The 26,644-nt window shown below is 49.2% G+C and overlaps 1 protein-coding gene across 2 annotated transcripts in view; it reads left to right on the top strand.

The window, feature by feature from the left end:
- Positions 1 to 26,644, top strand: part of TEP1 (telomerase associated protein 1) — a 37,396-nt gene that overhangs the window by 3,753 nt on the left and 6,999 nt on the right. Inside the window, exons 4-40 of one of the 2 annotated variants that reach the window (XM_007462541.1) lie at positions 564 to 725; positions 1,134 to 1,292; positions 1,597 to 1,668; positions 3,204 to 3,328; positions 3,543 to 3,700; positions 7,499 to 7,608; positions 8,050 to 8,140; positions 8,368 to 8,554; positions 11,627 to 11,795; positions 12,284 to 12,442; positions 12,900 to 12,977; positions 14,832 to 14,962; positions 15,289 to 15,348; positions 16,562 to 16,720; positions 17,439 to 17,615; positions 17,801 to 17,921; positions 18,473 to 18,597; positions 18,868 to 18,981; positions 19,076 to 19,193; positions 19,352 to 19,546; positions 19,672 to 19,847; positions 19,934 to 20,090; positions 20,197 to 20,376; positions 20,826 to 20,918; positions 21,127 to 21,259; positions 21,399 to 21,549; positions 21,801 to 21,934; positions 22,125 to 22,213; positions 22,501 to 22,615; positions 23,061 to 23,301; positions 23,497 to 23,620; positions 24,448 to 24,572; positions 24,693 to 24,792; positions 25,002 to 25,157; positions 25,304 to 25,516; positions 25,732 to 25,885; positions 25,992 to 26,204. In XM_007462541.1, coding sequence (XP_007462603.1) covers positions 564 to 725; positions 1,134 to 1,292; positions 1,597 to 1,668; positions 3,204 to 3,328; positions 3,543 to 3,700; positions 7,499 to 7,608; positions 8,050 to 8,140; positions 8,368 to 8,554; positions 11,627 to 11,795; positions 12,284 to 12,442; positions 12,900 to 12,977; positions 14,832 to 14,962; positions 15,289 to 15,348; positions 16,562 to 16,720; positions 17,439 to 17,615; positions 17,801 to 17,921; positions 18,473 to 18,597; positions 18,868 to 18,981; positions 19,076 to 19,193; positions 19,352 to 19,546; positions 19,672 to 19,847; positions 19,934 to 20,090; positions 20,197 to 20,376; positions 20,826 to 20,918; positions 21,127 to 21,259; positions 21,399 to 21,549; positions 21,801 to 21,934; positions 22,125 to 22,213; positions 22,501 to 22,615; positions 23,061 to 23,301; positions 23,497 to 23,620; positions 24,448 to 24,572; positions 24,693 to 24,792; positions 25,002 to 25,157; positions 25,304 to 25,516; positions 25,732 to 25,885; positions 25,992 to 26,204 — 5,224 coding nt within the window. Of the gene's footprint in view, positions 1 to 563; positions 726 to 1,133; positions 1,293 to 1,593; positions 1,669 to 3,203; positions 3,329 to 3,542; positions 3,701 to 7,498; positions 7,609 to 8,049; positions 8,141 to 8,367; positions 8,555 to 11,626; positions 11,796 to 12,283; positions 12,443 to 12,899; positions 12,978 to 14,831; positions 14,963 to 15,288; positions 15,349 to 16,561; positions 16,721 to 17,438; positions 17,616 to 17,800; positions 17,922 to 18,472; positions 18,598 to 18,867; positions 18,982 to 19,075; positions 19,194 to 19,351; positions 19,547 to 19,671; positions 19,848 to 19,933; positions 20,091 to 20,196; positions 20,377 to 20,825; positions 20,919 to 21,126; positions 21,260 to 21,398; positions 21,550 to 21,800; positions 21,935 to 22,124; positions 22,214 to 22,500; positions 22,616 to 23,060; positions 23,302 to 23,496; positions 23,621 to 24,447; positions 24,573 to 24,692; positions 24,793 to 25,001; positions 25,158 to 25,303; positions 25,517 to 25,731; positions 25,886 to 25,991; positions 26,205 to 26,644 lie in introns of both variants that reach the window. The other variant, XM_007462540.1, reaches the window with a different exon arrangement.

The raw sequence follows: 26,644 nt of genomic DNA, 5'->3' as shown, positions 1-26,644 counted from the left end.
GAGTGTCCTAGGGTTTGTTTATTTAGTAGGTACACAGGCTGAGTACACAATGCTAGGCCTTGAGGGTTATACCAACAGATAAAACGAAACTTGGACCTGGCTCTTAGGGAATGGTATTATTAATGGCATTATTAGCGAAGCAAAAACGATCCCAAATATTATATAAATGCAAATGGAGTAGTAGACGGTGAATGTTTCAGAAGCAGAAAAGAGAGGGAAAATGTTTCCTATGAAGCTTTGGAAGATGGCAGGATAAATCAGCAATTTGAACCCTGGGTAAGTTTTTGATAGACACTGCTGGTGGGAGGTCTTCCAAAGAGGGAAAGGACAAGGTTAAAGGCCCTTAAATTGGGATAAGTAGACTTAGGAGAAGACTGGTGAATAAGGGCTAGATCATGGAAGATGTAGAATGCCAAGCCAAGAGGCTTGGATTTTATATTTACAGGCAATATGGAGGGCTCAGGAAAGGTTTGATGCAGGCAGATTAGATAAGCAAATTAGTTTAGGGCATGGTGCTGTGCAGAAGTGGCTGAGAGGCCAGCGCTCCCTGCCCTGTGCCCTAGGCATCTCTGTACGCCAGGCGGCAGCTGAATGTCCGGGATGTGGCCAACAAAGTCTTGGCCATTGCTGCCTTCTTGCCAGTCTGCCGCCCCTACCTGCGACGATATTTCTGTGCCATTGTCCAGCTGCCTTCTGATTGGATCCAGGTAGCCAGGTTCTACCAGGTATGGCATTCAGTTCCCTGACTTTTGACCCTCACTTGGTTCCCTCTCCTTTGCTCACTGCATCTGTGGAGAAAATTCTCAGACACTTTGGCCTGCCCTCAGCTGTCCTCAACCCCGGTGCCCAGACAGGACAGCTTCTCCTGGTACCAGGCTGGGTTGCCCAACAGGGAGAATATGATTGAGCAGGGCTGGACTGTTTGAGAAAACTTGGTGTTATTCCGGACCTCGTGTTTCCAGTGAAGAGAATAAGAATCTGAGAAGTCTGCCCTCAGGTCCAGGACCACAGAAATTGTCGTTGTAGAGCTGGGGCTGGGGACTTCCTATCCTGTGCTGTCACTTAACCCCATGAAGTGCTCTCATTTTGTTTTGGAGGGTCTCGCTCCTGAGGGTTTCTCGTCTCTCTGACAGCGCCTGACTGAAGAGGAGGACAGGCTGGTGCCCCTGCCTGCCTGCCTGCGTGCTGCGATGGCGGACAAGTTTGCCCAGTTTGATGAGTACCAGCTGGCTAAGTATAACCCTCGGAAGCACCGGGCCAAGAGGCGCCCCCGCCGGCCACCCCGCCCTCCAGTCAGTCCCTGCCTCTACCCTGGTCATTCACAGCCTAGGCCCTTTTCCCCCGGGGAGTGAGAGGGATGAGGGAACACGCTGACCTCCTTAAACAGCTGACATGTTTCTACCACCAGGGACAGAAGGAGTCAGAGAAATGCAGAGGAGCTGGGTAGAGCTCAGAGGGCAGAGAGGGCAGGGCCTGCCTTTTTCCCAGCCAGTTTCCTTTGTGGTAGAGATGGGCCTTCAGGGCTATTGGAATGGGTCTCTCTAGGGACAGCCTCCACTTCCCCTTTTGAAATGGCTTGTCCTGTCCCTACAGAAGGAGCATACATTTTCTGAGACACAGAAATACTTGCCAAAGTTCATTCGGCCTCTTCAAGATGAACAGAGGATGGTGAGTGCCTTGTTCTGGGGTTCTAAACACACGTACGGTCTTTTCTCAACTAACGTTTAGAAATGGAATTCCATTTGGTCCAGAAATACTACTAGTGGGTATGGTAGGCACATGCCAATGTCCTACCTGGATAATTCTCAGCTGCGATTATGGGGTTTTGAGAGCCCCGGGAAAGGCTCCTTTTATTTCCATTTTGCTCTCCTTGGTGTCGTTCTTTACTGACAGATGGCACATCCAGCTGGATAAGTGAGTTAAAAACATTATGAAGTATCCACCTTCCATAGGAAGTTTTAAAAACAAACCAAACAAAAGGTTTTTTCTTTTACTTTAATAACAAGGCACTGGTCTTTGCGGTTAAGAGTGTAGAAGCTGGATTCGGACCATCTGGGTTTGAATCTCCCCACCTGCCCCCCCACCAGTTGCTGGCTCTGTGAACCTTGGCTGAATGGCTTACTCCCTCTTGCCTCATTTTCCTCACATATGAAATGGGGATAATAGCAGTACCTTCTTCACTGGGTTTTTGTAAGGATTAAATCAGTTACTGTATTTAAAGTATTTCTAACAATACCTGGCACTGAGTAAGTGATGATTTCAACATCATCATCATTAAAATAGATTTTCAGGAAAATATATTAGTATTACAAGAAAACACATCCTCAGTTGGTCCATTGGTCTTTTCTCTTCATCCTATTAATACAACCCAAACTTAGCTCTTCTAACATAGAAGATTCTAAAAGCCAGCTTCTTTCATTTTTTAACTCCTCACAGCCTACATTGTGCTGATGCCTCCATTTACACGCTCCAGGTCTCAGCGATTTATTTATTTATTTATTTTAAAATTTATTTATTTATTTTTGTCTGCGTTGGGTCTTTGGTGCTGCGTGCGGCCTTTCTGTAGTTGCGGAGAGCAGGGGCTACTCTTTTTTGCTGTACGCAGGCTTCTCATTGCGGTGGCTTCTCTTGTTGCGGAGCACGGGCTCTAGGCGCGTGGGCTTCAGTAGTTGCAGTGCGTGGGCTCAGTAGCTGTGGCTCATGGGCTCTAGAGCACAGGCTCAGTAGTTGCGGCGCACGGGCTTCGTTGCTCTGCGGCATGTAGAATCTTCCCGGACCAGGGCTCGAACCCGTGTACCCTACATTGGCAGGCAGATTCTTAACCACTTTGTCACCAGGGAAGCCCCCAGGTCTCAGTGATTTAAATAAGAGCTGCTCTTCCCTCTCCCTCCCTCTAAGAACAAGGTGTTTTCTGTTTATTCAAGCCCCATCTTGCTTGTCACAAGCCAGTCATCCCATGTTAACCATTGATAGTTCAACCTTGCGTAAATGAAACACGGTGACCCCATAGTTAGTCTGTTATGTTCATCACAGAAGCTCTTGCTGTTGGAGAGTTTTACCCTCTATTCCTATTCTTTGCCCAAATCCACTTTGGGGAAAGAAATTACCGTAGGTATAGGATAGTCTTGGTTTTTGTTTTCTGAAGAAAGTGACCATGGTCATAGATTGAATGACCCCTGTGGGACTTGCGGATATTTCCACAGTTTGAGGCAACCTGCAGTGCAGTGTCAGAGAAAAAGAATGAGCCAAGTTTCACCCTGAAGAAGTTGGTACAGAGACTGCACATCCATGAGCCTGCACAGCTTGTCCAGGCCCTCCTGGGCTGCAGGTGAGAAGATGTACCCTGAGCACACGCTCCATCCGGGTAATGGCCTGATTCTTCAACACCCATGGCCCCAATCCCTGTAGTTGGACCCCAGCAACATTAGTTTGGGCAGACCTGGCCTTAAATGTGACTCACTAGCTTTGACTGACTCACCATTCCTTTTCTCAGTTATTTTCAGCTGGCTTTGAAATTGTAAGTTTTTCCTCCTCTGTTCCAGATACCCCTCCAACCTACAGGCCTTTTCTCAAAGTCGCCTCCCGGGGCCCTGGGATTCTAGCAGAGCCGGGAAGCGGATGAAGCTTGCTAAGCCAGAGACCTGGGAGCGAGAGCTGAGCTTGTGGGGGAACAAAGCTTCCGTCTGGGAGGAACTCATCGGTAGAGTAACCTTGACCGTCACACTTCTTTCCTCTCTTCCTCATTCATGCCTCTACGTTTTGGACCCTGACTAGAAGCTTTCCATGGCATGGTGCAGTTATTCTCTTACTTGGCAGTTCCATCACTGAAAATGATTGGATTTATCAGGTCTGCCATTGACCACACCAAAGTGAACAATGGCACCTGCTTTGAATAGCACTGGCATCATAGGTAGGTCATAATTCCAGACGTGGTTAGGTGATACACAAGCCTTTATCAACACATGACAAAAGCAGTACCTTCTATCTGATTTCACTTGTGTCAATATCTGTGTAACTCATCCAAACAAGGTAGGACTAGTACGTGGCATACTGGAATCTCCACCAAAATCCTTTTTTTTTTTTTTTTCGGGCCTCTCACTGTTGTGGCCTCTCCCTTTGTGGAGCACAGGCTCTGGACACACAGGCTCAGCGGCCATGGCTCAAGGGCCCAGCCGCTCCGGGGCACGAACCCGCGTGCCCTGCATTGGCAGGCGGACTCTCAACCACTGCGCCACCAGGGAAGTCCCCAAAACCCATTTTTTAGGACATGGATGTTTTAGGTAATTTGCCCACACTGATAAAAAGAATTCAAATGGGGAAGACCAAGTTACTTTCAGTCTTCTCTTTCTGTCTGTTTTTTTGCTAGTTTATTTTTAACTATAGAAGGATCTTCCTACTCCATTTTTTCTTTTATGTCCTCTTTCATCTTTGAAGTCAACTTCTTTCTGTTGAAAAATACCTGATTGTAGCCCTTTTGACTGCTTGAGTTTTGTGGACTTCATATTTTGGAGCTTCAGCTGCCATTTATAGGTTGTACTCAGGGCAGCCCAAAAAGCTTAACTGCTTATGGTTCCTCCCACTTTGGGGTTGTCACTAGTGCTGTATGTATCAGAATCACATGGGAATTAAAACACACACACACACACACACACACACACACACACACACACACACACACACACACACACACACACACACACACACACACACGCTTGACAACTTATTCTGCAATGTTTGATACAACTTTGGGTAGAGTAGGATAAAGGAGCCTGGATGGCAGTCAGCATGTGTTGGTGATTCTAGTATGCATCATCTCCCCTTCCTTCCCTCTGCCTCTGAAAATTAAAACTGCTATTTATCTTGGTTGAGACCAATGCCCATAATCTAAACCAGTGGTCTCCAAACCACTGGATCATTTATTGCAGAAACAATTTTTGGGATATACCAGAATATATGTATATATATATATATATATATATATATTTAAAAAATTTTTATACATGTACTAATCAATTATGTACTTTAGGAACTATATAACATATAATTATATAAATATAGATACGAAAATTAATAAAATAAATATAACTATAAAATATAAGATAAAATATAATTAGATATACAGATCCCTCTTTGGAAACCGGAGGCTCATTAACAACTCATTAATGAATTATTTGGAATGAAATCAGTGAATTTCTCAACCTGTAGGATGAATATTCATTTATTCATCTAGTATCATATCAATAAATATGATATTGAACTTCTTATCAAAGTGATCTAGAAAATCTTTCATACATAGCAACATTTGAGCAAAACTAATGAGTTGACAGAGGATGCAATAGTTCACGAGTTGTCACACATCATTTACATTGCGTGTTCAACATAAGTGTTCTACACAGTCTGTAAATCAGAAGTATTATGATTGGAGAACCCCAGGACTTCCAGCAGGCTTAAAGCTTTCTAGCTATAATTCAAATGAGACTTACATCACCTTAAAAAAGGTACCACCACTTTCCCAATGAAAGCTGCTGATGGTAGGGCTAGTGCCTGGGAATGTGGGTGGGGACTAATAGGCCTGGTCTGTAATGTAGTCTGAACGCATCTCTGGGTGGTAGCCAGGAAAAATATCACACCTCCTATTTATGTTGACCTTTATCTAAAAGAAAGAATGTTTCCAGTGTTTACTATACAGATTGAACCCCTGTAGTTACTTAGTTCATGTTACATGGTTATGTGTCACGTATGATAGTTGAGGCTTCTTGAGGAAGAGGAGGCATTCCACAATACAAGGGCATTGATGGGGCCCCCTCACTCTTTTTTGGTTTCTGCATAATGAGACTTGTTGCAGCTTATCTCTGAATTGTAAATGGATTTAGAATTATTATTCAGTATTAACCAAACTAACCCTCTAAAATTGACATAAACCTTAAAAAGATTATTAAGAAGCTATGACTTGGGACTTCCCTGGTGCACAGTGGATAAGAATCTGCCTGCCAATGCAGGGGACACAGGTACGGTCCCTGGTCTGGGAAGATCCCACATGCCGCAGAGCAACTAAGCCTGTGCGCCACAACTACTGAGCCTGTGCTCTAGAGCCCGTGAGCCACAACTACTGAGCCCACATGCCACAACTACAGAAGCCCGCATGCCTTGAACCCCTGCTCTGCAACAAGAGAAGCCACTGCAATGAGAAGCCCGTGCACCGCAACGAAGAGCAGCCCCCGCCCGCTCACTGCAACTAAAGAAAGCTTGCACACAGCAATGAAGACCCGAGGCAGCCAGAAATAAATAAATAAGTAAAAAAAAAACAACTATGACTTGAAGGTAATACTAATATCACAGGGACAAGTGAACAATAAGAAAGTGACAGAAGTGAAATTCTGCTTCACAGCGAATCTTTCTCACCTATCTTTATTTTATTTTTCTTTTAATTTTTTTTTAATTAAAAAACCTTTTTTGGCCGTACCACGTGGCATGCGGGATCTTAGTTCCCTGACCAGGGATTGAACCCGTGCCCCCAGCAGTGGAAGTGCAGAGTCTTAACCACTGAACCGCCAGGGAAGTCCCTTTTTCACCCATCTTTATTTTTTTAATTTATTTTTTAAAATTTAAAATTTATTTTATTTATTTATTTTACTTATATTTATTTTTGGCTGCATTCGGTCTTCGTTGCCGCATGTGGGCTTTCTCTAGTTGCAGTGAGCGGGGGCTACCCTTCGTTGCGGTGCGCAGCTTCTCATTGCGGTGGCTTCTCTTGTTGCGGAGCACGGGCTCTAGGCGCATGGGCTTCAGTAGTTGTGGCTCGCAGGCTGTAGAGCGCAGGCTCAGTAGTTGTGGCGCACGGGCTTAGTTGCTCCGCGGCATGGGGGATCTTCCCGGACCAGGGGTCAAACCCGTGTCCCCTGCACTGGCAGGTGGATTCTTAACCACTGCTTCACCAGGGAAGCCCTCACCTATCTTTAAATAAAAAATGATGCCTATTTAATCAGCTCATACAAGACATTGACCAAAAAACTTAAGAATTATCAAGAATACTATTTGAAATATCAATTTACACACACAGTTAATGGTGAACCTTTACTTTAAATGTATATCCTGGCTTGAAATATTAACTAATGATTGTACTACATGTATATAATTTATAAGATTACACTAGGAAATTTCTCTTTTAGCCATCTAAAAACTTTGGAAGTCATTACTGTGGATTAGAGAATGTGTTTTGCCTGTTGAGCCCAATCTCAGGGCTGGAGCCAGCAGACAAAGTGATACCCTAAGTTGTTTACTGAAATAGCTAATCCCATAAACAGTGTTGATTAGGTTTTGCTCCAAGCTCAGGCAACCCAGTTGTTATCTTTCCAGACCTTTAAAACATTTTGGGTAGGATAGATCATATGTTCATACCTCATTTGCTCCAACCTGAACATTCTGCATGGCTCTGGTCTCTGACCTCTCTCACTCATCCTTTGTTTGCTTTTCTCACCCTATGTCCTACCTTCCGTAGACAGTGGGAAGCTTCCCTTCATGGCCATGCTTCGGAATCTGCGCAACCTGCTGCGGGTTGGAATCAGCACCCGCCACCACAATCTTGTGCTCCAGAGACTCCAGCATGCTGTACGTGTGAAGGGCAGGGAGCCAGCCGTCTCCTAGTGGCTGGGGAAGGTCATAGCCACCAAGCTATTTCCATATGGGCTGTAAACAGATATGGAGCTTCAGATAGGTTGAGGGAGACAGGTTTGGGGGTTCATCATCCCTTAGAGTATAGAATATAAGAACTTTCCTTTTTATTTTCTGAGATCATTTCTGTGATTTAACTAACTTCAGAGGGAGTCTGATATAAAAGAAACAGGGAACCTTCTGTTACTTCCTCTCCTTTCCTCGTATTCTCACATGACATCTTTCTTTATTCTCCACCTTTATCTAATATCCATTTTGGTCTTCCTCACCTTCCCACAGATCTAATAGAGTGTTTATCTCATCTTCCGGGTCCCTGGAGCCTCTGATGCTCCCCATGCTTCCTGGTCCTCTGCTCATGACCCCTCTCTTGCTTTGCAGAAGGCAGTGATCAACAGTCGGCAGTTTCCATTCAGATTCCTTAATGCTCATGATTCCATCAATGACTTTGAGGCTCAACTCGAAAAGAAAGGTATTATCTCTCTTCTTCCAACTCCTGTTTGTCTCTCATGCCTGAGAACAGATGAGACAGCAGCACGGGTATTTTCAACCTCTTGCCTTCCAGTCTCAGGGTATGGGGTGGGCAGAGGTCAGACACTGGCCAGCCCAAAGGATCAGGACTCAGGGCAGGCAATGATGGGAAGACAAGATGAGGGAATAGAAGCTGCCTGACTCAGATGCTTACCTGTCACCACCCAGAGTTGCCACTTCCTTCCAACACAAAACTGATAAAGCGGATAATAATTAAAAACACAAGATACGGCAAGAAGTGTGCCTACTCCTGGCAGTTTTACAAACCAAGTCGTCGGGAACTGCGGGCAGCAATGATGATCCCTGTAATATATGAGCAGCTCAAGCGGAAGAAGCTGAAAATACACAAGGCCAGGTGTGTGTGTGAGTGTGTGCTATCCGGGAGCAAAGCGTGGGCAACAGGAGGCCCCCTGAAAGGGCTTGGGAGTCATCTGGAAACCCCAGCTTTTATTCTGCAACAACACGCTTGTCAGTCATCCCAATGGCTGAGACTTGCCTGTTTCCAGTCTTCTGTCGCACAGCAAACCGTGTCTTCAACATTGTCCTGTAGAGAGATCATGAAACAAAATCTGTGTTTGGGCCTCCACTCTATTATCTGTGATTGCCTTATTGGTTTCTGTGGACTCCTTCAGCCTGTGTAGCATTTCCCTTCCTATTAGTACATGATAGTGCCTCTCTGCTTATGCTCTGGTTCACATTTTCTTTCTTTTTCTTCTCTGTGATATCTGTTTGTTTTTCTTTTTGTTTCTCTCCTCTGTGTATTTTCTGACCCATTCACTTTCCTTTTCCTTTTGACACATGTAAAGATAGTTATCATCAAGCAGATTCAAAGTCAGGCATAAAACCTGTTCTGTAAGCTTGGTGAAGTCCCAGCACTTTGTCCTTTTAGATGCATCCACAGTATCTTTATTCATTTTCATTCAAGACAAATGCAGGGCTCATCTAACCTTCTGGTAGGACTCAGTGGCCAGGACTCACCTGAATCAGTGAATCAGTGGCAGAACATGGGGCCATTAAAGAATTAAGCTGAGGATGCAGTCCAAACTGGATGTCTTTGCTGGCCAGTTTGGTAGCCACTAGCCACAGGTGGCTATTGAGCACTTGAAATGTGGCTAATGGGAGCTGAGATGTGCTAGATTTCGGGGCAGTGTGAAAAAGGATGTAAAATATCTCATTTGTAATTTTTGTATTAATTACGTGTTGAGGTGGAAAAAAATATATATATATAAGGCTAAATTAAATGTAATATTAATGTGTCCTGTTTCTACTTTTTTAAATGTGGCTGCTAGAAAACCTTACATTACATGTGTAATTTCAATTTAATTTCATTTCATTAATTGTAATTTATTTCTCCTGGATAGCACTGGTAGAGACTGCTGGATTCTCTAGATTAAAAAAACTATGAAAAAATTTAAACATGTACAAAAGTAATGAGAATAATATAATGAACTCCCATGAAACTGTTAGCCACTTTCAGTGAAAATCTAGATTTTGTCAGCCTTCCTCTCCTGATCCCTCTCTTCCCTTCTTTTCTTTTTTTTTGAAGATTTTTTAAAAAATTAATTAATTTATTTATTTTTGGCTGCTTTGTGTCTTTGTTGCTGCACACGGGCTTTCTCTAGTTGCGGCGAGTGGGGGCTACTCTGTTGCGGTGTGCGGGCTTCTCATTGCAGTGGCCTCTCCCGCTGCAGAGCACGGGCCCTAGGCACAGGGGCTTCAGCAGCTGTGGCACGCGGGCTGTAGAGCATACTCTCAGTAGTTGTGGCACACGGGCTTAATTGCTCCGCGGCATGTGGGATCTTCCCGGACCAGGGCTCGAACACATGTCCCCTGCACTGGCAGGCAGACTCCCAACCACTGCACCACCAGGGAAGTGCCCCTGTGAAGATGTTTTAAAAAAACAAATGCCAAATAATATGATACATCTTATTTCACCCCTCCATATTTCACATGTGTCTCTTAAAACAGACATTTTCTTATATAATCAGAATGTCATTAATATAGCTAACAGAACTGAAAATAATACCTTGGTATTATCATTTATTACCTAGTCTATATTCAAATTTCCCAGTTGTCTCAAAAGTATCATTTCACAGGTTTATTCAAATCAGGATCCAAACAAGGCATACACACATTACATGTAGTTATTAAGATTTACTTAAATCTCTTTTAAATTAATTAATTAATTATTTTTATTTTTGGCTGTATTGGGTCTTTGTTGCCACGCACAGGCTTTCTCTAGCTGTGGTGAGCGGGGGCTACTCTTCGTTGCAGTGTGCAGGCTTCTCATTGCGGTGGCTTCTCTTGTTGCGGAGCGTGGGCTCTAGGCGCGCGGGCTTCAGTAGTTGTGGCTCGTGGGCTCTAGAGCACAGGCTCAGTAGTTGCGCCTTACGGGTTTAGTTGCTCCATGGCATGTGGGATCTTCCCAGACCAGGGCTCGAACCTGTGTCCCCTGCATTGGCAGGCGGATTCTTAACTTCTGTGCCACCAGGGAAGTCCCAGATTTACTTAAATCTCTTAAAATCTTTTAATTGTTTTCATGCCATTGACTTCCTATGGAAATCAGGTTCAGGGGGCCCCAGAGAAGGTCCCATATTCTAGATTTGTCTACTTCTCCAGTGTCATCTCACTTATTTCTCTATTTCGTGTACCCTGGGCATTAACTCTAAAAGCTTGAATAGATTCAGATTTAACTTTTTTTCTTACGTGAATATTTCGTAGGTGATCCTTTGTACACAATGAGTAAGACCACCAGAATTTTTGTCTCCTGGTAGGACACAGGATCAGGAGGCACCAGAAGCCTACTGGTCCCACTCATAGTGTTGATGATTGATCAGTGCTTTTAGGTTATGGTAGCCTGATTTCTCCACTGTAAAGTTAATGGTTTATCCATTTGATAGACTATGCCCGAATCAATTGTTTCATTAGCAGTTGCAGAATGGGGTTTTTCTATCATTCCCATATTTATTAGCTAGAACTCTAAAAGGAACTTCCCTCATGAACCAAAGCTATTTAGTTACTTTGAAATAGAGATTGTCTTGGGAAGGTGGGATGAATGTTTGATTCTTTCTCCTTTAATTGCCATTTTTTAGAGTAAGAAGTTAGCATGTGTTCTTTAAATTACAATGTAAAAATATGTAGCAGTTAAATCTTGCCTCATGAAGTAAGTATGGATTGATGTGGTCAGCATGGCAAGCGATTTCAGAGAATGGGTCTACAGATGACTTCTCTCCTGCCATGAGAATGGATTAGGATAGTCTTGTAGAATGGGGGCCAAGGGAAGCTCTGTCCCTGTTTTCTCTACTGACATTGGAGATGGGCTGTGGAGGGGGTGAAGACTTTATACTTGAGTGGCAAGTTCTCATCTTCCCATCTGCCTCAAAGTGGCAAATAGTGAAGTCCCTGTCTGTTTCTTTCCTGCCTGCAGACAGTGGAAATATGACCGTGCAATGCTGGCTCAGTATCGACAGGCCCTGGAGACAGCTGTGAACCTCTCCGTCAAACACAGCCTGCCCCTGCTGCCAGGCCGCACCCTCTTGGTCTATCTGACAGATGCTAATGCAGACAGAATCCTTCCCAAGAGCAACCCACAAGGGGTAAAAGAATAAAAAGATGGGGTGATGTTGGTAGGATGCTGGAGATCCTGAGAGGCATCCTGTTCCCAGACCTGGTTCTCCCAGGCAAACACTCAGAACTAAAATAAATGACATGCATTTGCTTCCCAGTATCAGACCTTGGTTCCTAGGGATAATTCCTAGAATGTGGTCTCAAGCATGTTCGTGGATCGTAGCACTAACCTTTCACATTTGGCTGGTCCTTAATACTCTCTAAATTTCTGTCACCAAAATATGTGTCACTTTCACCTCCTTACATCCCAGTGTTGAATTTGGGCAGGGATCCTGGCCCTTCTCCACTTCCTACCTGGTCAACTCTTCCTGGGGACTGCTGAAGCTGCCCCATCTTAATTGGGGATTTTGTCCACTTTTCCCCAACCAGTGGAGACGTTTGGCCTCTAGAGCTGGGTGGGCAAAGGTGGATTCTAAAATAGGGGAGTCTTATTTTACCCTGATGCTTGTCCAATCAGCCCCCTCTGAACTATGTGCTGCTGTTGATTGCAATGATGATGACACGGACAGAGCAGGTGGATCTCTTGCTGTGTGGAAGTGGCACTGTGAAGACTGCTGTGATTAAGGCAGAGGAAGGTATCCTGAAGACTGCCACCAAACTCCAAGCTCAAGTCCAGGTCAGACACCCACCATGCAAATATATGTGAATAGACAGAGGCCTGGGAACAGCCTGACTAGGAAAGGCTCGGTTATACTCAGTTTAGAAGATTTCTTTCTTTCTTTTTTTAAAAAAATATTTATTTATTTATTTGGTTGCACCAGGTCTTAGTTGCGGCAGGCGGTCTCCTTAGTTGTGGCTCCCGGGCTCCTTAGTTGCAGCTCACCAGCTCCTTAGTTGTGGCATGCAGGCTCCTTAGTTGTGGCATGTGAACTCTTAGTTGCGGCATGCACATGGGATCTAGTTCCCTGACCAGGGATGGAACCCGGGCCCCTTGCATGGGGAGCATAGAATCTTAATCCACTGCGCCACCAGGGAAGTCCCTCAGTTCTGAAGACTTCTTGAGCAGACCATAGTATTTGTTGTTTAATGATCGTCTCCCATGCAACCACATGACACGAGTCTCTTTCCTTCAGGAGTCGGATGAAAAGTGTGAATGTTCCCTGCCTACTTTTGGGAAGCACTTGCTGTCCCTGGCTACCCAAAGGGTCCCTGTGAGTACTGCCCAGTCCCTGAGAAACCCTCCCCTCCCCAACATTTTCCTCCACACTGATGTATCTCATTTCTCAAAGCTTCCTTGCACGCTATGCACAATACCCTGCTGGCTGCAACCCCCTACTCAGTGACATGCTGGTAAATATTTAACAACCAGCAATCTGGAAAAATAAGTCTTGGTTAATAGCATTTTCTAATTTCCATGATGTAACTACTCCTTCCATGGCTGATTTCAAGCTACCAACGTGCTGTCAGTGAACACAGAGTGGGGAAGAGGTACTCAGAGGTGCTCAGCACAGTTTGTATAGTATTTCCACAATAGAGATAAAGTAAATAAGGTCAAGAGTAGATAATAGTGAAATGTAGTAAAATAATTAGGAAGTAATGATTTTTTAGTATTTATTACCTTTGTTTTTAATATAATTTATTCAGTTATAAGCTTATACAATTTAATATTTAATGACGGTCCATGTTTAACATCTGGCTCACAGAATTCCTAAAAGTTTGACAGTCAGCTCTTGTCAGCCTGAATGACCAGCTACACACTGCCCCACCCCAAACTCCACTTTATGTTAAATTTTTATTATTTTTATTAAAAATTTAAAAAATTTTAATATAATTTTTAAAGGCTACTTTCCATGTACAGTCATTACAAAATATTGACTGTATTCCGCCTGTTGTACAATACATCCTTGAGCTATCTTATGCCCAGTAGTTTGTACCTTCCACCCCCCAACCCCATATTATCCCCCTGACACTGGTAACCTCTAGTTTGTTCTCTGTATCTGTGACTCTGCTTCTGTTTTGTTTTATTCACTAGTTTGTTGTATTTTTCAGATTCCACATATAACTGATATCATACAGTATTTGTCTTTCTGTCTGACTTATTTCACTTAGCATAATGCCCTCCAAGTCCACTTATGTTGCTGCAAATAGCAAAATTTTGTTCTTTTTTATGGCTGAGTAGTATTCCATTGTGTGTGTGTGTGTGTGTGTGTGTATGCATATATGTATATACACACTAAATGTATATACAACACCACATTCCACCCCCCAACCCCATATTATCCCCCTGACACTGGTAACCTCTAGTTTGTTCTCTGTATCTGTGACTCTGCTTCTGTTTTGTTTTATTCACTAGTTTGTTGTATTTTTCAGATTCCACATATAACTGATATCATACAGTATTTGTCTTTCTGTCTGACTTATTTCACTTAGCATAATGCCCTCCAAGTCCACTTATGTTGCTGCAAATAGCAAAATTTTGTTCTTTTTTATGGCTGAGTAGTATTCCATTGTGTGTGTGTGTGTGTGTGTGTGTATGCATATATGTATATACACACTAAATGTATATACATACACCACATTTATATATATGTGTGTGTGTGTGTGTATATATATATATATATATATATGTATATATACACACACACATACACACACCATATTTCCTCTTTTTTTTTTTTGTTTTCGGCTGTACCATGGGGCTTGTGGGATCTTAGTTTCCCAACCAGGGATTGAACCTGGGCCCTCAGCAGTGAGAGCACGGTATTCTAACCACTGGACCGCCAGGGAATCCCATATACCACATTTTCCTTATCCATTTATCTGTTGATGGACACTTAGGTTGCTTCCATGTCTTGCCAACCCCAAACTCTACTTTGATGCCCCTCAAGTCAGGGTGGAGTGGGTTTTCCCACCCTGGGTGCTCTCAGAAAAGGCCGTTTTCACCCCACCTCAGAGTTCTCCTAATTCCCTAGTCCTCAGAGACCTGTCTCTTGATGTCCTGAGCTCTTTGGTACCTCTGCTGTCCCTCTGTTCCTCATCTTAGCCCCTCCCTTTTCATCTTACAGGTGGACAGGGTCATCGTCTTTGGCCAGACTACAAATGAGAAACTGATAAATGCAGCCAAACAGCTTTTCTGGCAGCACGTGAATCCCAAGTGCCTCTTTGTTGGTGTTCTCCTAAGAAGGACAGGTTACCTGTAAGGGCGCTCATATTCCTTGCCCAGTGCCAGCAGATAGAGATCCATATTTCCTGTCTACCTCTACTAAAGCGTGGGACACTCCCACTCACCAGACCCTTCCCCATTTCTGCCTCTTACCTCTATTGCACTTCAAGTGCTAGAACCTTCTCTGACGTCTTCAGACTGGCTCCATACCCCTTCGTGATGGTCCACCCCAGTCCCAGCCTAGCACAGAACCCTATTAAAAGTGCACAGGTAGGGTGTCCATCCTAGGATGTTAGGGGCAGTGACTCTGTGTTCTTGGCACTGTTTCTGACTGGTAGTGACTACTCTTCCTTTACCAGATACACAGATTTGAATCCCAATGACGTGACACTCTCAGGCTGCACTGACGGGATACTGAAGTGAGTACAGGATGGACACTGGAGACGTTGGGGGCTTTGTTAGAACATCTTTTAGAGATTATCTGTGGCCTCTGCTCTGTTCACTTCCTTTTTTTAAAATAAATTTATTTATTTTATTTTTGGCTGCGTTGGGTCTTCATTGCTGCATGCGGGCTTTCTTTAGTTGCATCGAGCGGGGGCTACTCTTCGTTGTGGTGCGCGGGCTTCTCATTGCGGTGGCTTCTCTTGTTGTGGAGCATGGGCTCTAGGCGCACAGGCTTCAGTAATTGTGGCACAGGGGCTTAGTTGCTCCACAGCATATGGGATCAGGAATTCCTGGACCAGGGATCGAACCCATGTCCCCTGCATTGGCAGGCAGATTCTTAACCACTACACCACCAGGGAAGTCCTCACTTCCTTTTTAAAAGCAAGATAAAAGTTTATTCCTCTTTTATAGCTGTCTAAGCATGGCAACAACACAGTATTACAGGGACCTGGGCATCTTCTATCTGTTGCTCTACCATCCTCAAATACTCATAGTTCATGATGGCTGCTCCAGCTCCAGCCATTAGTTTTGTATTACATCTAGTAGGAAAGGAGAAAAGGGGACATGGGAGATTGTGCTGTTTGCTTTTAAGGGAACAACTCAAGAGTTGGTCACATCACTTCTATTCATTCTCTGTGGCCTCTGTTCCATTCCGTTTCAGAGGAAATTACATGTTAACTTCATTTATTTATGCCAGATCCAGAAATCTTTTAACTTTGTTTTTCTCTCCGCTACTAGGATTCCCATTTATTTGTTTTTTTTCCCCTGCCTTTTCCTTTGGATGCCACCCATTGCCCCCTACTCCTGTTAGGAAGCCTCATACACTTCCCTCCCTCTCCAGGGAGCTTTCACGGCTGGTACAGAGCTGATCAAGCCCAGACTGGAATAATCTGAATCTTTACATCTTCATTCAGTCCAATTGCCCCTGGCCCAACAGAAAGCCTATGATAACCATGCACACAGCAGAAGAGGCTATAACTGGGTTTCTTCTTTGTTCTTTCATTCCTGTGGTTCTGCTGCCTCGCTTATTTTAAGTCTACATTTACTGTTTATGGTCTTCTTAAGGAGCTCCAGTTAACTGGGTGAACCTAATCTTGGCCATGTCTTTGTCCCCTGCCCCCTTGGAAGATCTTCCTGATTCTCACTCTGCTATTTCGCTCTCATTTATTTTGTCACTCTTTATGTCAGGTTCATTGCAGAGCGTGGGGCCTCCCGCCTTTTAGAACATGTAGGCCAAATGGACAAAATATTCAAGATTCCACCGCCCCCAGGGAAGACAGAGGTCCAGTCCCTCCGGCCACTGGAAGAGAATACTCCAAGCCCCTTGGCTCCTGTTTTCCGGCTTGGGTCAGTCTGTGTTTTATGCCTTTGTGAATTGGGAGGGGCTTCAGTCAAAACCTAGAGAAACTCAGGTGACTGAAATTCTGACTGTAGAGATGCTGCTTGTTCTATTCGCTGAGGAATGTTTCCTCTTTCCCAGGTAGGGGTGTCCCTAACACAGATGGTGAGCATGCCTATTTCTCTACTAGGGAAAGGGGTTAGGATGCGAGGCGCGTGGCAGGCACCAGGGCTCAGGCAGAGGGCTTAGGGGCACAGGCTCTGGCTTTTCCATCCTGGCTTTGCCACATAGTAGCTTGAAACTTGGGCTAGTTGCTTGATGTCTTAAGCTGTAGTTTCTTGATCAGTACGATGGACGTAATGCTTGTGCTTACCTCACAGTGCTGTCATGAGCATTTCATGGGCAGAGTGTAGGTGCGTAATAATTATTGCTGACACAGGAAGGGTGCCCGAGAAATGGCAAGTGGGTTTATTTATTTATTTATTTTTGGCTGTGCCACGTGCCACATGGGATTTTAGTTCTCTGAACCTGTGCCCCTTGCACTGGCAGTCCCCAGGTGGAGTTTAATTTCTAGGCTCTGCAGTTGAGGTTACAAGCAGGTTATTCTCTGGAGACCTGCTGGACTCCCACCCTGCAGTCTGCTGTATCTGACTTGTCAGTGCTGAGGGGAGGTCACAGCCCCGTGTGTGGAGCTGGGCTGTGGGCTGATCCCTGGCTTTCCTGCAGATGGCGCAGCGTCCGGCTTTTCATTTCCTCCACTTTCCGGGACATGCATGGGGAGCGGGACCTGCTGCTGAGGTCCCTGCTGCCAGCACTGCAGGCCCGAGCGGCCCCCCACTGCATCAGCCTCCATGCCATCGACCTGCGCTGGGGCGTCACCGAGGAGGAGACCCGTCGGAACAGGTATGGGGGCCACAGAGAAGAGGGGCTGGGTCGGCGATGAGGGGCTTGAGTCGGGGAGCTGACCTGGGCAGGGCTGGGGCTGCAGGGTGGCTGAGTGCCAAGGGTACGGGGTGCTCTTTGGATGCTATCGGTTGTGAGCCAGAGCCCTGTCTCCCTGACACAACGCCCCTATAACCATCCTGCAGGCAGCTGGAAGTGTGCCTAGGGGAGGTGGAGAACTCGCAGCTGTTTGTGGGCATCCTGGGCTCCCGCTATGGCTATGTTCCCCCCAGCTACAGCCTCCCTGACCATCCTCACTTCCTCTGGGTAAGGCAGACAAGGTTGGGGCAGGGATGCGAGAAGCCTCGGTATGTCTAGAACCCTGGGACTCTGCACAGGCAGATCCTTGAGACTTGAAGTGAAACACAGGTAGAAGGTTCTGTGAGTGATCAAGTCCTAGATGAGGGAATTCCTTTGGGAAATACCTCTGGGTTGGCCATGGGGTGCGAGAGGTAAGTGGTAGGGCTGACGAGGCTTTGCCGTCAGACAGAGCTGGGTTCTGATCTCCCTTCTGTCATTGTGCAGCTTTATGGAAAACGGTTTATCTTAATGTAGCCTCAGCTTCTTCATATATTAAAGAGAAACAGTGAGGTCTACATTGCAGGGTTATTATAACAATTAGAAATCTACTTTAAAAATGCTCCACATGTGAAAGGCATTCAATCAACGTTAGCTATTAGCTATATTTCACTGGCTTGTATCTGGAGGGAGAGAGGAACATTACTGAGATGAAGGGGCCCTGGGGTCTTGGCAGGTCTCAGAGGAGGGGTTCGTGTGACCAGGACTGAACCTGCCTGCTCTCTGGCCTCTCCGTGCAGGCCCAGCAGTACCCTTCAGGTCGCTCTGTGACGGAGATGGAGGTGATGCAGTTCCTGGATCGGGGCCTCCGCCTGCAGCCCTCTGCCCAGCCTCTCATCTACTTCCGGGATTCTAGCTTCCTCAGGTACCTTCTGTTGCCTCCAGGCCTCAGTCTCCAAAGAAGGCCAGACAGGCTCAGTGGACGTGTCTTCTGTCCATAACATTCAGAGTACAAGAGGGGGACCTGGAATGGAGAAACAGGGACCAGAGGGCTTGCCTTGCAGCACCAAAGCAGCCTTGCAGGAGATCTCCACTTGAGGGGTTTCAGGGAACCACAGCCAGGTCTGGTGGTTGGGGACGGAGAGAGGCTGGGGTCTGAATCCAGCCCCGCTCTTGGTGTATCTTTGGTGGTCAGCTCTGTGCCAGATGCCTGGAAGTCTGACTTTATTTCTGAGTCTGAAGAGGCTGCCCATCGGCTCTCAGAACTGAAGAGCTACCTGAGCAGACAGGAAGGGATCACCTGTCGCAGGTGAGCTGGGAGAGGTAGGGAACACCTGCACGGAGCGAGGTGGTGAGGGGGGCCCGGCCCGCTGTGACCCTGCTTGTGCTCGCTTTGCCTACAGATACCAGTGTAAGTGGGGTGATGTAGCAGCTGGCCGGCCCTATGTTGGGGAGCTGGAGACGTTTGGGCAGCTGGTTCTGCAGGATGTGTGGAATATGATCCAGAAGCTTTACCTACAGGTCAGCAGGAGCTCTGGTGGCCAGGGGAGTGGAGAGGGGGTAGGCTGGGCCGGGTAGTCCTGGGTGGGAGGTATCTTGGTGGGGGGCACAGTGAGTTTTAGGCCTGGGGTCCTGAGGAGCATGGAAACATAGGTAGTCACTGCCCCATGTGTTCTCAGCCTTCGGCCCAGCCGGAGCAGCCAGTGCCCATCCAGGATGATGACTTGGTCCAGGCCGCCTTTCAGCAGCTGAAGAACCCGCCGAGCCCTGCCCGACGGCGCCTTCTTCAGGACACAGTGCAGAAGCTGAGGCGCCACCGGGGGAGGCTGAGCCTGGTGACCGGGCAGTCGGGACAGGGCAAGACCACCTTCCTGGTACAGAGTCTCAGAGACCTGGACGGGAGGGAGGGCTGCGTGAGCTCAGGAGGGCTAAGGAGGTGGGAAACAGGATGCTTGCGCATGTGAAATGTGACCGTGTTTTCTGATCTCTTCCCATGCAGGCATCCCTTGTGTCAGCCCTGCAAGCTCCTGATGGGGCCACGGTGGCCCCCTTAGTCTTCTTCCACTTTTCAGGGGCCCGCCCTGACCAAGGTCTTGTCCTCATCTTGCTCAGACGCCTCTGTGCCTATCTGCATAGCCAACTGCAAGAGCCAAGTGCCCTCCCCAGCACATACCGGTGTGTTTCTCCCCCACTCAGCCCAGCCTTGTTGATAGCACGTGACACCACCCCTGCTGACCTTGGTCCTCCTCCTGCATACACAGGGGCCTGGTGTGGGAGCTGCAGCAGAGGCTGCTCCCCAAGTCTGCTCAGTTCCTGAAAACTGGCCAGCCTCTGGTGCTGATCATTGATGGGGCTGACAGGTTGGTGGACAAGCATGGACGGCTGATCTCGGACTGGATCCCTAAGAGCCTTCCCCGGGTAAGTCTGAGAAGGAGGTGGGGTGGGATGCAGTAGGGGGAGGGACCTCTCCAACAGCGTTCTCCATTTCCTTCAACATTTTTACCCTGTTGCCCAAATCCCACAGTGGGTGCACCTGGTGCTGAGTGTGTCCAGCGATTCCGGCCTGGGGGAGACACTCGAGCAGAGCCAAGGTGCCCATGTGGTGGCCCTGGGGCCTCTGGAGCCATCTGCCCGGGCCACGCTGGTGCGAGAGGAGCTGGCTCTGTATGGGAAGCGGCTGGAAGAGTCACCTTTCAACAACCAGGTTTGGTGTAGGCCAGGGCGGGTGTGTGTGTGGGGTCAATCTGGGAGCTGGGAGAACCCTGGATGCTGAAGCTAGCAGCTGCCCCACACAGACCTTCATTTTCTCAGTCGAGGGAAGTTGTCAGTAAGATAACTGCGATTCCTTATAATGTCACCCATTCCTTTTCTCCTGGTGAATGGCCTCTCCAGGGCCTGTCTGGGTAAGGGGAGGAGAAACCTGTGGCTGTCGAATGTCGCGGGGGCTCTTCTGAAAGCGGGGCTGGCTGGCTAGAGCAGTGCGGGGCAGGGGTGGCTGTGTCCTGAGGCGATGCCATGGGTCTCTTCCCCGCTGGGGCCTCTGAGAGGAGAAGCTGCCCCGCACTGGGCTTGGTGCCAGGACGGAGGGCAGCGGGTAGAGGGCTGGCTGTGGCCAGGCTCGCTGGTCCTGTGCTGAGTCCTCTGAGTCTTCAGATGCAGCTGCTGCTGGTGAAGCGAGGGTCAGCCCTGCCGTTCTACCTGCGCTTGGTCACTGATCACCTGAGGCTCTTCACGCTCTTTGAGCAGGTCAGTGGAGGACGTGAACGCTCACTCTTCATCTTCTAAGTCCTAGTCCCACTGCCCAGTCTCCATTCAGCCTCTTTCATGCCCATCCCTCACCTTCTCCCACCCTCATCCTCTGCCATCTTGTGATCACCCATTCCTCATCCACACCCCCCAGCCCTGCTTCTCCCCCTCCCCTCACTGACTGAGGCCCCTCCCTGTCCCCTCCCAGGTGTCTGAGAGACTCCGGACCCTGCCCGCTACTGTCCCTCTGCTGCTGCAGCACATCCTGGGCACCTTGGAACAAGAGCATGGCCCTGATGTCTTTCCCCAAGCCTTGGCCACTCTTGAGGTCACACGCAGCGGTCAGTACTTGCAGTGGGCTTGGGGGTCGCATGACCTTCAGTTCAGTTGGGGCCTCAGCAAGCGGTGCAAGGAGGGACTAGGTGTCATGGGGATGGGTACACTGCGTGGTTTAGGGCCTCAGAGAGCTTGGCTTTTTAGGTCTGGCCGTGGACCAGTTGCATGGAGTGTTGAGTGCTTGGCGGATACTTCCCAGGGGGACCAAGACCTGGGAAGAAACAGTGGCTGCTGGTAACAGCGGGGACCCCTACCCCATGGGTTCGTTTGCCTACCTCGTCCAGAGTCTGCGCAGGTATAGGTGCCCCCAGCTGAGCTCCCACTGACTTCTGTACCTCCCTGTCTTTGAGCCAGGGCCCCACGTGATCCTCCCTTCATCCTACCCTTCCCTCCGTATAGCCCCTGACACTTGTCTCCCAGACCCTGAATGGCTGTCACTCAAGTTACCACTGTTTGAGGTGGGAATGGGAACCCACAGCCGTGCCAGATGCTCACTTACAGGCCTCCTGCCTCTTGTCCTGCCTTCTCTCCCTCACACGGGATCAGTTTGCTAGGGGAGGGACCCCTGGAGCGCCCTGGTGCCCGGCTGTGCCTCCGTGATGGGCCCCTGAGAACAGCCGCTAAATGTCGCTATGGGAAGAGGCCAGAGCTGGAGAAGACGGCACACATCCTCATCGCAGGTGACTGCAGCCCAGTGAACCCCCGGGACACTGACTGTGGGACCTGGTACTCCACATCGGCTGGCCCCCTCACCTGCTACCCCAGGGGGTGGATGGCTCTTGCTGTAGCCTGAGGGATGTGATCCTTAGAGATGCTTCAGGGCCAAGCCAAGCCCGTCTCAGTGTCTGTTCCTGTGACCCACACCTGCAGCTCAGCTCTGGAAGACGTGTGACCCCGATGCCTCAGGTACCTTCCGAAGTTGCCCTCCTGAAGCTCTGGGAGACCTGCCTTATCACCTGGTTAGTCCCCAGATCCTACAGGCACCCTCTCCCAAGGAACTTCTTTGGCTCTTCTGAGACCCCTCTCCCCCATGACCACCACCATCATCTCCACTGCCGTTATCACCCCCACCCCCTTCCCAAACTCCGTGTACCTTTCTCCTTTCAGTTTTCCTGCCCTCGTCCTTCAGGTCCTTTGTCCCAGCTCCTAAGTCTAGGTCTTAGCTGCACAGGCAGGGTCCAAGACTAGACCGTCCCTCCTCACCAGCCTCATCACATCCCTAATGAATCCAGTCTGGCTTTCCCAGCTCCAGAGCGGGAACCGTGGCTTTCTTGCAAAGTTCCTTACCAGTCTCCACGTGGTGGCTGCACACCTGGAACTGGGTCTGATGTCTCAGCTCCTGGAGGCCCATGCCCTCTATGGTGAGATGAGTTACTGGGTGGAGTCTTCTCCAAGCTGTGGCTCCTGGGTGTGTTCATGGGGGGGCGGCCTGCTCGGAGGGAGGTGTAATGGAAAGAACAGTTGAATTTCTGTTCCAAGGTGAAAAGACCAAGAGGGTAAGCATGTGATTCTTGGGAGACCTTTTGCTTAGGTCTCTTAAACCAGAGGCTCTCACACTTTATTTAGTGGGCATACAATTACTTGGGAAACTTGTTGAAACTTCTGATCCCTGTGTCCCCAGATTCTGGTTTCCTAGGTCTGGAGTGGGACTCAAAGCTTCGTACTTTTAACAGATGTTCCTGTCGTGGGACCAGAGGGCCACACTTTGAGACTTAGCATTTTAGACACATCATATGATTGACTTGGTGCTGGGGTTAATGGGGGTCCAGGCTGGCTCCCCAGTGACACCCCACATCTCTTCTGTAGCTTCCTCAGTCCCTGACGAGGACCAGAAGCTTCCTGAGGCTGATGTTGCTGTATTTCACACCTTCCTGAGGCAGCAGGCTTCAGTCCTCAGCCAGTACCCACTGCTCCTGCACCAGCAGGCAGCCAACCAGCCTCTGTACTCGCCCCTTTGCCGCCAGGCCCCCCAGCTCTCCCAGCGATGGCACCTCCAGCGCGTGCTACGTTGGCTTAATAAACCCCAGACCCTGAGGGGCCAGCAAAGGTAAAACCCTTGACCCCAGATGCTGGCCAACCCGCCAGAGAGCAAGCTGCAGCCCTCTCTGAAACTGGAGAGTAAAGAACAGACCGCAGTCACCATGGAGAGGGGGGTTCAGGCCCAGAAATGCAGAAACGAATTCCCATCCTCTTCCTCCCCCTCATTCCTCATCTCCGCCCTTTCTTGCTGTTCTTCCTCTAGCTCCAGCCTGTCCCTGGCAGTTCCCTCAGCCCCCACAGCTGCGGCCTTCTCCCCCAATGGGCAAAGAGCAGCTGTGGGCACTGCCAGTGGGACGGTTTACCTGTTGGACCCGAGAACCTGGCAGGTACGACACGCAAGGCGGGGTGGGATTTACCTTCAGAAGAGCCTCACGTCCTGCCCCGAAGCCCGAGGCAAGCCAAACCCACCTGTTATCACCCTGTTTGATTCAGCACCGTACTAAGCACTGCAAGGAACACAGGGCTTAGGACGTTGTCTTTGCCCCCCAGGTGGTCAGTTTTGTTGAAAAACAAGGCATACAAGGTAAAAAAGGAACCAAAACATAGACATGTGGCTTAGGTAAGAGCTAAGTGAGTTGTGCAGTTACTGGAGGACGTAGGATGGAGAGGGGGAGGCGTTCCGGGTTGAGTGAGGAACCCAGGCGAAGACGTTGGGGGGATGTTCCCTGTAAGTTGCCGAGAATAATGGCAGTAGAGTGTGTGTGAGAGAGGGCGGTAGTACAGTAGGCGGGAGAGGTGGGCTCTGCAGCCACAGCCGCCGTCTCCTCTTCCACCCATGTCAGTGCCCCCCGCCCCCCATAGGTGTGTGTGTGACATCGTTCCCGCCTCAGGAGCACCAAACGTTCTGGGACTCAGGGTTACGTATGGGGTTCGAAGTGAGGGGGACGATGTGACCTCGCTTGGATCAGGAGGTCCCACTTGAAGCTGTTCGAGCTTGGCCTAGGTCTGGAGTAGGGCCCAAAGCTTTGCACTTTTCACAGGGGTTCCTGCTGTGGGACCAGAGGGCCAGAGTTTGAGACGTAGCAGGGAGTGTAGAGAGCTAAGGGCTCCAGCCCTTCTAGCCATTGCCTCCTTCCTGGTTGGGGCTTGGAGTGGCTGGACGTGGACTGGTCAGGGGCGTGTCCTGAGCGCGCTTCCCCGCTCACTGTCACAGGAGGAGAGGTCTGTGGTGAGTGGCTGTGATGGGGTCTCCTCTTGTTCGTTCCTCTCCGACAACGCCCTCTTTCTTACTGGCTTTGACGGGCTCCTGGAGCTCTGGGACCTGCAGCACGGTTGTCGGTGAGGGGCCCCTCACATCTCAGCGTGAGGGCCGTTCCTGTTTGTTGGAAGCCCAGGGGGAGGGGGACGAGGTGGGAGTGTGTGGCCAGGGGACCCCCTGACCTTGTCTCCCTGGGGTAGGGTGCTCCAGATCAAGGCTCACCAGTACCGGATCACCGGCTGCTGCCTGAGCCCAGACGGCCGGCTTCTGGCCACCGTGTGCCTGGGGGGAGGCCTGAAGGTAACGACCAGGGGGCTGTGGTGGTGAAAGCGGCCCTGAACTCGGGGTCAGCCCTGTGAGATCGTTCTCCTCAGCGCGGCAGAGGCTCTGGCTGCTTGGCCTGCTGATGGCAGGGGACCGGACAAGGTGGCCCCTGGAGCTCTGGGACTGAGCGGCTCAGGCATCTGTGTTCAGCACCCTGAGTCCTTTTCCCCTTCTCTCTCCTCCAGCTGTGGGACACAGTCCGCGGGCAGCTGGCCTCCCAGCACACCTGTCCCAAGCCCCTCAACTGCATCGCTTTCCACCCAGAGGGGCAGGTGATAGCCATTGGCAGCTGGGCTGGCAGTTTCAGCTTCTTCCAGGTGGATGGGCTCAAAGTCACCAAGGTGAGAGGAGCCAGGTGGCCCTGGGGAAGGAAGCACGGGAGGGTGGGAGTGGAGGGTGGGAAATGGCGGACACCTGCATCCTGGGTCACTCTTAGTTTGGGTTGAGAGCAGGGCCCTGACGTTCCAGTTTCTACCTCTCCGTGCAGGAACTGGGGGCCCCAGGAGCCTCTGTCCGTGCCTTGGCCTTCAGTGTGTCTGGGCGGGCTGTAGCTGTGGGCCGGCTGGACGGGATGGTGGAGCTCTGGGTCTGGCAGGCGGGGACACTGCTGGCTGCCTTCCCTGCGCACCACGGCTTTGTTACTGCTGCGCTTTTCCTGCGTGCTGGCTACCAGTTGCTGACGGCTGGAGAGGATGGCAAGGTCAGGTTACAGAGGGCTGGCGGTGGGCTATAAGGAGGGGTTGCAAAGGTGTGGGACTATCTGGGGGAGGGTGGCGCCTTTGCCGAGGAGTCTGGAGGAGCTTGTGCTACGGGGAGGGAGTGCGGTATGTGCACAGTAGCTCTCGGATACGAGTCTCTGGAAGGAGGACTTTAATGGGGGGTGGGTTATCTTTAAGCCCCTTTCTTGGCCCTCAGGTTCAGGTGTGGTCCGGGTCTCTGGGTCGTCCCCGTGGGTGCCTAGGTTGCCCCTCTCTCTCTTCTGCCCTCTCCGTGGCCCTCAGCCCAGATGGTGATCAGGTGGCTGTTGGGTACCGAGCAGATGGCATTCGGATCTACACAATCTCTTCAGGTACTGGAGGGAGAAGGGTTGGAGTGTCTGAGCCTGGAGAGGGCACCTCTCCCCCAACTCTGGCCCCCTTTCCAAGCATCTTACTCTGTTGTCCCTCATTCTCTAGGTTCCCAGGGGGCTCAGTGTCAAGCGCTAGATGTGGCAGTGTCTGCACTGGCCTGGCTCAGCCCTAAGGTGTTGGCGAGTGGTGCAGAAGATGGGGCCCTGCAGGGCTGGCTGCTCCAGGGAGGCTCCCTTCAGTCCCTCTGGCTCTTGTCCAGACACCGGAAGCCTGTGCTGGCACTGGCCACGTCCCAGGAACTCTTGGCTGCTGCCTCAGGTACGGCTGGGCAGAGGGCATGGGCAGGGTCGTGAATCACTGTTCCTTTCAAATGTGCTAACACCTTTTTTCGATTTGTATGTATATGTGTGCGTGAAAATACACGCGCCTGTATAACTTTTTTTTTTACAACTTGCAAAGTGCTTTTAAATGCGTTTATCTTGCCTAGTCAGTCTAGGCTGTTTCTTCTTGTTCCCTAACCCTGATTCTGTCACCCTTTGAGTTTCTGCCTAGTGGGGGATTTTGCTGTGTAAAAGGGATGGCTCTCCCTTAGGAGAAGAGAGAGACATTAAAGTGAAAATGGCCTTAGTCCTGTCTAGGTAAGAGGCTTGTTCAAAGTGACACTGTGCACTTTAGGAGAGGAGGGTGTGGAGGTGCAGTCGGGAGTTAGAAGGAGACGGCCGGCCGCAGAGCCAGAGCTGGGAGTGCCTGGCATTCCT

The sequence above is a fragment of the Lipotes vexillifer genome, unplaced genomic scaffold (genome assembly GCF_000442215.2).
Source record: "Lipotes vexillifer unplaced genomic scaffold, Lipotes_vexillifer_v1.1 scaffold164, whole genome shotgun sequence".
Classification (NCBI taxonomy): Eukaryota; Metazoa; Chordata; class Mammalia; order Artiodactyla; family Lipotidae; genus Lipotes; species Lipotes vexillifer.
This window is presented reverse-complemented; position numbering and strand designations above follow the sequence as displayed.